The 11,186-nt window shown below is 38.4% G+C and overlaps 1 protein-coding gene across 3 annotated transcripts in view; it reads left to right on the forward strand.

Annotated features, from left to right (window-relative positions):
• rarab (retinoic acid receptor, alpha b) overlaps window positions 1-11,186 on the forward strand; it is a 133,422-nt gene that overhangs the window by 101,586 nt on the left and 20,650 nt on the right. For all 3 annotated transcript variants that reach the window (XM_016549346.1, XM_016549347.1, XM_016549348.1), the window contains one exon: window positions 10,097-10,245. In XM_016549346.1, coding sequence (XP_016404832.1) covers window positions 10,097-10,245 — 149 coding nt within the window. The remainder of the gene's footprint in view (window positions 1-10,096; window positions 10,246-11,186) is intronic.

Genomic DNA, 11,186 nt, shown 5'->3' on the forward strand with positions numbered 1-11,186 from the left:
AGCTGCGCAAAACCACGTTCATATTCGCGCGATTTTTTGCGCAGCTCGTCAGTGAACAACAGCTCTGTGTAGTTAATGCTGCACAATGTGAAAGCACGCACGTGATGGAGATTTACCGCTGATTACAGAACCAGCTTTCTGACAAGATGCGCATTAAATATCGCATGCGATTTATCGTGCAGCCCTAACTTAAATTTAGCTGTTTTATTTTGGTAATATTAGTCACTTTTGCTGTGCTGTTTTGTTGCCGTCGCACATCGGACAAGAAGCACAGTGGTGCCCTGGTGCAACGCGTATCACACACTGAACGCGTCGCGTCAGCAAACGGGATGAGAAATTGTGATCTATAGCACAATGAATCACGGAATTTATTAGAGCCACAGAAAGACAAACGTTTTGCTAAAAAATGCACAATACACAATCTTCCAACCTAGGATGAAGTCATAATGTATATTAACAATAATTTGGGACAGATATAATGTAATTTAATGGAAAATGATGTGAGTGGCACTGAGGTGCTCTGTGGCGCGGCAGGATTATGAACAGCGCCCGGAGTCAGGATCCACAGACAGTCGCCAGTGGCGCCACCGGTGTGCATACAGTCATGGAAAACAATGTGTGGGAATTTTAAAGACGTGGCGCGGTGCAGGGCTGCACATGTCGTCTGGTGTGCGACCGCATTAAGGCTGGATAGCCTCTAGTTTTAGAGGTGGAATTGTTAAAGATGACTTTTAGAAGAAGACACCGTAAGCTAGGCTGGTAGTTTTTTCCCCCGACGAGTATAGGAGGAGAAGGCCTAGGCTGAAGAGTCACGGTTCACTACTGTAGCTACGCTAATGACAGCTAGGCTATAAATATATAAACATGCTTTAATTAGATTTTTTTGAAGACAATATTCATAGAAAACCAAAGTTTGCAAGACCAATAAAGACACATGAATTTGATCAGTGAAAGCGAGACGTCGTGATGCATTTGTGACCAAACGGGGCAAGTGACAGTTCGGTCAACTTGTTGAGCTACGAAATAGGCCCTTTTCACATGACGTCACGCAACTTCCGTTCTGACGCGAAGCAGGGTATTCTTACTTCCGCCAGCATAGTAAGCGCTATCGCTACCAGCATGGAGTTCACCCAAACGCTTGTACAACTGCCACAAATACGATTAGAGGATGACTGCTGCTGTCTATTCTCGTCCTCGTTCAGGTAGAGGCGTCTGGCATCTCAAACGAACTTACCGAATACCGATCGGCGAGATTTGCCGCTTGAAGTCGAGGGAGGAGTTGAAAACGGAGCACTGCAGTCACTGATTCCCGCGACTCTCGCGCACTGTTTGCTGTCTTTATTGCAGTTAGATGAAGTTGGTTAGATATATTTCTCAAATAAACAAACGTTTTATACATTTACATGTGGTAACAGAAAGCCTTTTCATTCAGTAATTTATGTCCTGCTTAATACAGCGCCTGTATGTACAAGAATAGTTCAACATAAGCTTGTACTATTTAAATATCAATAAAATGGGGTCTATAATTTTCCGTTTTATTAATGTAATTCAGAAAAAAATATTAAATGTATTAAGTTTATATAAAAAGCTTTTACAGTTAAAAACAGATGCCAGCATTTGTGTAAATAAATATAAAACGCAGGTCAGCTGTTTTTTAAAGATCACATTGCATATAGCCTATAATGTCGTTGTTAAAGTTGGTAAAGCAAGTCATTGTAAAGTGCTCGCATCTTGCCTATTATTGTCCAGTCAGCACTTTTTTTTTTCTTTTTTTTTGTCAGACCAAATGCAAAGCACCATTAAAGATAGTTCCTCACTGCACACATATGGTCTTGTGATCTTCATGCATCACACGTCTGGCACTTCAGATGTTTTCAAAGTACCTGTGATTAATTGAATTAAAAATGAACAATAGTTGCCGTATCATTCAGTCCATTCACCAGCTGACTGGATGCCACACAAAGAGCGTGTGTTTGAGTTGAGTGAAGTTTGAATTGCTCTCTGAGCAGTCTGAAAGCACCATAAAGCCATTTTATAAAATATAGATTACAGAAGACTTTATTACTTCAACAACAGTACTGGTTTGTGGGCAAATGCTGTTCTCATGACCTGTTCTGTGCTGTGTAAACAACGACTCATGAATCAGAGCATGATATCTTTGCTTATAGTCTAGCGTCTGGGAGCTGCATAGTAGCTCGCTTAAAAGAGCGATCCTGTTCAGAAGAGTGAGCTGGACATCTGCGTTTCCCTTAAGACACTTTGCAGCTGAAGTTATTAAAATGTTGCAAGATGGAATTTGACCTGCCAGCAGTGTCTAACCATTTGTGCTGTGCTAGACACTTCTCTGAATCACTCAGACCTTCAGTGCAGCTCCTACGAATCAATTGACAGCTGACATTCTTGAGACAACTGAGCTGTTTGCAGATAAACATCAAGTCATCCCTTTGTCTTCATGTATTCATAAAGTGGCTTGTTTGATTATTTGCTTTAGCAATGTATGAAATATACTCTTCTGTTAAGTGTATACAGTCCTGGGAGGCTGAATACCAGCACAAGTGGTTATGAGTAAACAATTTCGCCACTTCCCTAACTAAAAAAGATGACTATTGGTGGAAAAAAGCAGTCTATCATGTCCTCATTGACCAATAGGAGACAAGAGGCAGAGCTTAAAGAGATGAGTCACCAGACTGAGCTACAGATCCAGGCCTGTGACTCACCAGCACTGTAGTGCAAAGTGACCTACATCGTAGTCTCACATGAGTGCGTGCTTTTCATCCTGCACGCTCCCTCATTTTTCTCCAGCGTCTCCATCTCTCTGTGCCCAGCAGCACTGGCCCATTACCATAATGGTGTTGGTAATGATGAGGCCTTGATTCCATTTGTATCCATCTCCCTCTCCCCCTCTCACTGGGTTAACTTTGAATAACACAAAGAAACGGGACTCATTTTTTATTGAGTGTGTGTCGGGTAAGTATTAGGGCTGAACGATTTTGGAAAATCTAATTGCGATTTTTTTTATATTATCGCAAATGCAATTAATCGTTCAGCCCTAGTAAGTATAGGGAGGCTTAATAGTTGTACCAGGATCCACTTTCCCCAAGAGAGCTACCGCCAACGCTGAGAGGTATGCAGCGTTTTCCTTTCATGGTCTGCCCTATTTTTCCTCTCCCTCTCTCACACTCGCTCTCTATCTTTCTCGCTCTCTCGCACATAACTCACAAGCTTTCCTCTATTTTTCTCACTTAGGCACACACCCACACGCTCAAAGACTTTCACACCATAATATTTTTCTCACTCTATGTGCAAGTAACATAATTGTCTCCCTATATGTGGTTTCTACTGCATAGAGCTCACAAATAATGTTGACTGTAGCCTGTTTTGACATGCCCTGTGAAATGTCAGAATATGCTAGTACTGTACGTATAAGTTAAATACATATCCATGTGGGAAATGAAGTGTAATTTATATTGATTTTCAGTTTAGTTTATTTGTATAGCAGTGTTCAAATACCTGTAGTTTGCCATTATTTTGTTTTGTTTTTGTGAAATTTTAAAATTAATGCCAATTATTTTTAACAGTGGGAAGGAAAGCACCCTAAAACAGAGATGCCCAAACCAAAGTTGGCTTATAATGATTTGGTTTGATTTGATTTGACACTTTTTGTTTTATTATTATATTAAAATGAATAGAATACAAGTGACCTTTATTTGTTAATTTCAATATAGTTGGATACAGTGCAACTGCTTTCAGCCCATGACCCTAAAATCAAGTCTGATTTTTGGCCCTAAGATAATTATATATACAAATTCATACAAATTTGAACACATACATGGTATTAATGTTTGATTATCATTTTTGTTGTTGTTGGTGGTGGTGTTACTTAATATTTATATTAAGTTAGGTAAGATATAAAGTAATAGATTTTTTTTTTTAGAGTATGAGGTATTTTTAATACATTTATATTTTTGTGATAGTATATTTATAATAAATAAATTTTCTACGTTTATGCAAAGTGTATTTGCTGTGTGTGATGATTTGTCTTGTGTTTCATTAATAGACAGGGGTCAGGGCAGTTCATTGAGTTCAGTTAACAGTCTCTAGGGGAAACTTGAAATACAAGAACCATCTTTCTGCCGTTCACCCCTCTCAAACTTCTTTTGCTGTGACAGGACATCAGTGCCAGCTGCTTGTGCAGGCTGCCATTAATGCCATTATTATTTCTGTCTTACTCTCAAAAAGTCAAGTCCTAGTGATTGTGGTAAGATGACATTTTTTGCCCTGTTGGGATTTCAAACCCTCACAAAATGATAAGAAAGGAATGAGTAAAATTATCGAAAGCTACACCTGTGCTCCAAAACCTGGCACGTTGCCTACATAGTTGCAATGCTTTTTGGGATTGCCTCTTTTATGAAGGATACATGCATTGCTGCCTTAGGTTGTGACTAAAAGCATTTAGAAGAGTATTTTAGAAGACTGCATACATTTTGATGCCTTAAAATGCTGTCTAGGCAGCCTGTGTACTGTGTTTTGGAGCAGAGCCTATGTGTTGGCAGTTTTAATGTGAGATTTAATTGGCCTGCCAGCTTTGGAAGTGAGTGGAAGTACGTGGTGATGTCAAACGGCTAAAGAACACCTCGGTAACTGATGTCTTCTGTGTGCACGAGGGCCGTCTCGGACAGGTGGTGAAACTGACCCATTTCCAAAAGCCTCACAGCGGTTAATGTAAGGTTACCCTGGGTCGAACCTCTGGGCATAATTAAAGTTGATTTCAGCATGAGGTTGTTCCTTCCAGAGCTACAGGCCAACTCAACAGCCATGACTAAGACGCGTCTCCTCGGAGATGCAACAGAGTGCGTAATTAGAGCGTGCCACCTGATCACAGCTTCACAGGAAGCTGCCAGTTCTGCGGTTATTCAGGGTTATTCGGGTTCAGGGAAGCAGCTTCTAACCCTCAAACTTTCACTTATATAAGAGCGAGGGATTTCTCGGTTCAGTTCAGCCGTTCAATTTTTAATATGCACTATTTATTATAGATCAGATCGAGGAAGTTTGGTGCATTGTGGTATGGGTGAGAGTAGATGAAGGCGTAATTTTGCCCATCGCCCCAGTGTCTGCTGTCAGAAGAGCAGTTCCCATAATGTTGTCCTGGATCTGTGTTGAGCTCTGTCCCTGTTATGGAAAATGTGCCACTCATATTGGAGCTGCGCAGCAGAAAGAGGTCAGACGGCGCTGTAGGGAACGAGCGAATGGCATAGAAAGAGAGCGAGGTTTGGTGAAAGGGAACGAGTGCAACAGTGAGAATAATTGTGGGAGAGAAATGAACTGTTTGACATCTAAAAACAGTCTCACCTTCTTTAAGCTTCGTGTTCGTGAGAGCAGGATGTGTGATGCCAGCCGGTAGTTTTTCTCACTTCCTGTTCTCTCTGTGTGTGAAAATACCATCTGCAAATGTTTCGTGCTGAGATACCAGTTTGTTTTATGTTTTTCCATTAAGAGCTCTTATTTAAAATTTTTTTTTAAATGGTGCAAATTTATATACAGATTAATTAAATTGACACATTGTTTGAAGGCATTGGTACTGCCTTTTGCCTTTGAAGGGTAAAACAGTTGCATTAAAGGACAAAGTATGAAATATTTTTGGCAACACTATCTAAACACATCTGAAGTATAAATCTTTTTTTATCAAGTTATCTTGTCAAATTGATTCATTTTCAAATTATTTCTTATTTAGGAAATGTGATGTAAAAATGTAAATTGTTTTACTGCAGCACGTGTTATTTAAAAAAAAAAAAAATGTATTATTAAATAATGATATGTCGGCTTTATATTGGTCATCTGCCATCCCTACGATGTCAGTATCTGCCATCAAAAAAAACAAAAACAATATTGGTCGACTTCTAGTTACCATAGTCATTAAAAAGCTTGGAATTATTAGGGACTTGTAGGGAATAATAAAATTGTAGCTTCCAGGCCTGGAAAATTCATGGAAATTTCTATCTTGAACTTTTTTTTTTTTCTTCCCTCTCATTTGCTCAGCTCTTATTACAAATTAGCAAGAAATAGCTTTTTGAGTCATTTCTGTAAAATGTTTTTTGTTTTATTCAGTGATTGACTGGAAATGCATTGTTCAGAAGGTGTATTCTGTATATTTGGGAAAACCCTGTGTTTCCCAAGTTATTGCTCGTAATTCTCCATAACTGTGCCTTCATGGGTCTCTGTTTTTCTTTTGTAGTTTCCCCACATTATTTGAGATTTTTCTCGTTTTCTTTCTTCATTTGCTAAATAAAACCATTAAGCAGCTCTCAACACACTGCGTTGAAGTCAGTTGTGTTAGCGTTTGATCGTGTGCTGGGAATCGTGTTTGCGTTTGTGGGGATGTTTGCTGTATGTGTGTGGAAAGAGATAAGAACTCGACATCCTCATCTGACTGTGCTAGCCAGGGTGGGTATTTTTAGCTTTGACTGCTTTTTCTGAACACAGGAAATAGACGCAAACGGTTGCCCACTGGCTCAGCAACAGTGCATGTGTAGTGCGATGGAGGTGAGGTCTCGTTTTCTACTATACCACTCGTAATAGACAAAGCTGAGATCCTACCTAACTCACTGTTTAATAGGGCTGGGTAAAGAATATCGATTTCTCTATTTTAATCTATTCTCATTTTTATGAAACTATATCGATTAATAAATCCCAAGAATCGATTCGTCTAGCCTGTCAGATAATGAACGGAACATTGTAGTGCACCTCCCATCCAATAGACCCTTTTCACAATGATGTCAACTAACGTCCGCTTTTCTGCAACGCAGTGTATCTGTACTTCTTTTATACCTTTACACCGGAGACTTCTCGGGAAAATGCGGGAACAACTTGAAATATAAAGGCGTCCGTTATGAGTTAATACTAATAAAATTAATGTACTTGCAGTCGGGTTCTTTTGTAAGCGTTATTCTACATCTGCTTTAGATGGTTGGGAGGCTAGCTTGCAGCAACTGTAGCAATGTTATAGACTTGCTTTCAGAATTGTATGATAACGATTACGTATCCACACGAAATATATACTTAAAACCGTTTCATTTGTTATTTTGGTTTATGTCATTCCCTGGATAATTTATTTGATTTATTTCAGTTGTTGCTGTGATGATTGTAATAGTGAGTCCACTGTGTAAATTCTCTGTGTATATTTACATGCAAGTGTAGTTGTTCTGCAAAAAAAAAAAAGACAAACCTCATGATTTTTTTTTTTTTTTTACTACATGGACACAAGTCATATTTTATATTAAATATTCTCATATTAAGACAAGTTTCACATCCATAAATGCATTTGATCTGAAAAGAAACCCAATATTATCCAGTTTAAGAAAGAATAAAATGGCTTTATATTGAAACAATGCAAGAAGGACCGCTGTCAAGCCTTAGTGCTACAGAATTATGGACCTCTATAATTACCCCGTTTAATTTGACTTTACATGTATAGTCTCTTTCTTTGTGGATTATTAATGATTGATATGATCGATATGTAAACTTAATTTTATTATTAATTTCTGAATTATATTGTCATGTTTATCAAAATAAAGCGGAAAAATATAGACCCCGTTTTATTGATATTTAAATGGTACAAGCTTGTTTTGTTGAACTTTATTCTTGTACATACAGACGCTGTATTGAGCAGTACATAAATTATTGAATGAAAAGGCTTTCTGTTACCACATGCTTGTTTATTTGACATAGCTATATACTGTATCTAATCAACTTAATCTGCAATAAAGACAGCAAACACTGCGCGAGAGTCACGTTAATCAGAAAGTATGACTGCTCAGTTTTCAACTTCTCCCTCGACTTCAAGCAGCAAATCTCTGCGATCGGTATTCGGTAAGTTCGTTTGAGATGCCAGATGCCTCGCCTTGAATGAGGACGAGAGTAGACCGCTGCAATTATCCTCTAATCGTATTTGTGGCAGATGTACAAGTGTCTGGGTGAACTCCGTGCTGGTAGCGATAGCGCTTTACTATGCCGGGCGGAAGTAAGAATACCGTGCTTCAAGTCAAAACGTAAGTTGCGTGACGTCATGTGAAAAGGGTCTATAAATCGCAATAAGATTTGTGATTTGTTAGTTTTGATATGAAACAAAGTCTCATTTCAAATTCTGTCCATTTTATTGCCATTCTGTCCATTATTATTATCATTATTATATTAAAAAATGCCGTTTTGGCGCTGTTTAATGTGGAGTGACAGATCGCTGTAGTGCCTCGGTTAGAAGCGGCAGCGTGATCTGATCGTCTCCTCCGCTTTAATAGCAGTTACAGAATGAAATAAACATGAATGAAAATCTGAAGGTATGTTAAAAAGAAAGTACAACTTACCGAAATCCATATCCTATCTCATGTAATCGCTCAGTGTTTTAAACGCGGAAAAGGTTTTTTTTTTGTTTTTTGTTTTTTTAACTGTTCTTCAATATTTAATTTGTTTGAATAAATCCGTCAAGTTTTTGTGACAACCAATGCTTGATTTATTCAAACATAAATTAAATATTGAAGAGCAGTAAAAAAAATAAATAAAAAAAAAGTAAAGTAAATGTTTATATTTCAAAAAACGAATTGGTGTAGAAATATAATTATGTAAGTTAAAGTTAGTATTATAACTTTAATATTACAAAAACTGAGTAGCCTATATTTTAAGTGTTTGTATACAAATCAGCAAATTTCAACCTTCCGTATTATTGACTCTCAGGTATATTTTACAGCATTAGTTGAGAGATGGTTTTTTTCCTTGAGAAAATTTGCTATGTCCTGTACCTGATATATATCCAAAATCTATATTGAATCTAATCGCATCAAAATTGGAATCAAATCGAATTGAAAGCTTGTGAAGGATAATCGAATCAATTTGTGAAATTTGTGTCAAAACCCAGCCCTACTGTTTAACATGTTTCAAAATATTTAAACCAAAAATATTTAATGCTACTGCAGTAGCAAAAACATTTAAAGGGTCAGAGAGAAAGGTCAGAAAAATGCTAAATAATGAAACCCAATAATGATCCCCATTGACTTCCATAGTATTTTTCCCCATACGATGAAAGTCAGTGGCTACCAGCAACTGTTTGGCTATCCACATTCTTCAAAATATCATCTTTTGTGTTCAGCAGAAGAAAGAAACGTATACAAGTTGGAACAACTTGGGGTTGACTAAAATTTTGAATGGGCTGCCCCTTTAATGTGGCAATTACCCCTTTTCAACATCTATTAGGGGTTATTGAAACAATATCTAAGTCTCTGCATTAATGACACCTGCTAACTGCACCCACATAATAGCATGTTCTCCTTCACTAGCAACCTGTGTCTTCATCTCATTTTTCTCCACGCCATGGCATTTGTGAGAGACACAGCGGGAAAGGAGAGGATGGCAGCAAGAGAGAGACACATGAGGGTTGCGGAGTGGAATGTGTCTGTGTACATTTATGTTTTGAAAATATACCGGTGCCATCATCACCACCATGCAGACAGTCATTTACATGTGGGCATATTCATACAGGGAATCATCAGTGACAGAGAATTTCAGCTATTCAAAATGCAAAGCCCTTGTCGTTTTGTGCCCTTGACGTGGGGAGAGGGCAGGATGTACTCTGGCGTGGGTTTTTCTCATGGTCTGCTATTTAAATCACAGTTGTTTCATAAGCTCTCGGTCATGGCAGCTCTTTGACGGTGCAGTGCAGCTCCACTCAAGCACAGCGTGCGGTTTCTCCCTCCACACCCCGGCTGACTGTCATGACTTTATTAATTAAGGCTGGCACTCGTCCCAGTCGGTAGCAGCTGAAACTGGGAGGAAAGCAAGAGCGTGGCACCAGCCTATCTGTCTGCTCACTCCAGGAATGGAGACGTTCTCCTGACAAGCTTGACCTTAGCTGCTCATCGGGATGCACAAGCGCTCCCTCGCTGAGCCTTCCTGGGGAGCGGCAGCATCTTTTGAAGGTTGAAGGTCACTGCAGACTGTTGCTAAACACAAAATGCTGTTTTCTTTGTGCACGAAGGAACCTAATAATAAACCTTGTGAGGAAATTATGGCACATTGAGTCAAACTAAAGGCTGTTTCTGTTCTCTTGTAGCTGTGGAGACCCAGAGCACAAGCTCAGAGGAGCTCGTACCCAGCCCACCTTCTCCACCACCACCACCACGGATCTACAAGCCCTGTTTCGTCTGCCAGGACAAGTCCTCGGGCTACCACTATGGAGTTAGCGCATGTGAAGGGTGCAAGGTAACAATCTAGCCCATCTCAATTTGCAGAAGGATTGAGGCCACAAATGTTTTTGGTAGATTTAGTCACACTTGTCTATGTTGGACGCCAATTTCAAAGTGGCATCTGTAAAGAAATATACAAACTAAAGGCCATTTTGGGCCAGTCAGTTACATATTTATAGTCAAGTATGTGTGTTTTGTAATTTGAGAAATGTTTTCTTAAAGGTTTTTTGTGCTAATTTCTTTAAAATAAGTGGCACTTGTTTTTGATATTTTGTTAATGCAAATTAAGTATTAAGTATGTTGATTAAATATCCTAGTACTTTTTGGAGCCCACTGTTTTTATCTTTTGAAACATGAATCTCTGAATTTTGGGGTTCACAATGTATTGCTAACATATTACCATATCAGATTTATTTATTGATATTAATCGTTGATAGTTTAGTTATTTGCTTGCCATTTGTTATCACTAAATGAGTCAGATATTGTAATATTTTACCAATATATGTATATATATATATATATATATATAAGTATAATTTTAAAGGATATTAAAATATTAACCATTATTTTATATTGTAATAACATTTAGCAAAATTACTGTTTTTTTCTGTATTTTTGATCAAATAAATGCAGCCTTGATGAGCATAAGAGACTTTAAAAAACATTAAAAGTCTTCCTGATACCAAACTTTTGACCGGTAGTGTATGTGTGTGTATATATGAGCAATATCACACTCGTAGAAGTGAGATATGGCTGTATATCGGCATGGCTGTGATTCGGCCGTAGGCACGAGGCCGCAGGTCGAGTGCTATAGGTAATCACAGCATGCCGATATACAGCCATATTTCACTTCTACGAGTGTGATATTGCGTTTATACAACAGTTTGACGGCACGAGTGTGTAAATGAATTAGAAACAACAACGGAGTGTCTTTAAAAACCCTCTTTTGTGCAGAAC

This window comes from Sinocyclocheilus rhinocerous, unplaced genomic scaffold, assembly GCF_001515625.1.
Source record: "Sinocyclocheilus rhinocerous isolate Xijiao unplaced genomic scaffold, SAMN03320098_v1.1 scaffold43, whole genome shotgun sequence".
Taxonomy (NCBI): Eukaryota; Metazoa; Chordata; class Actinopteri; order Cypriniformes; family Cyprinidae; genus Sinocyclocheilus; species Sinocyclocheilus rhinocerous.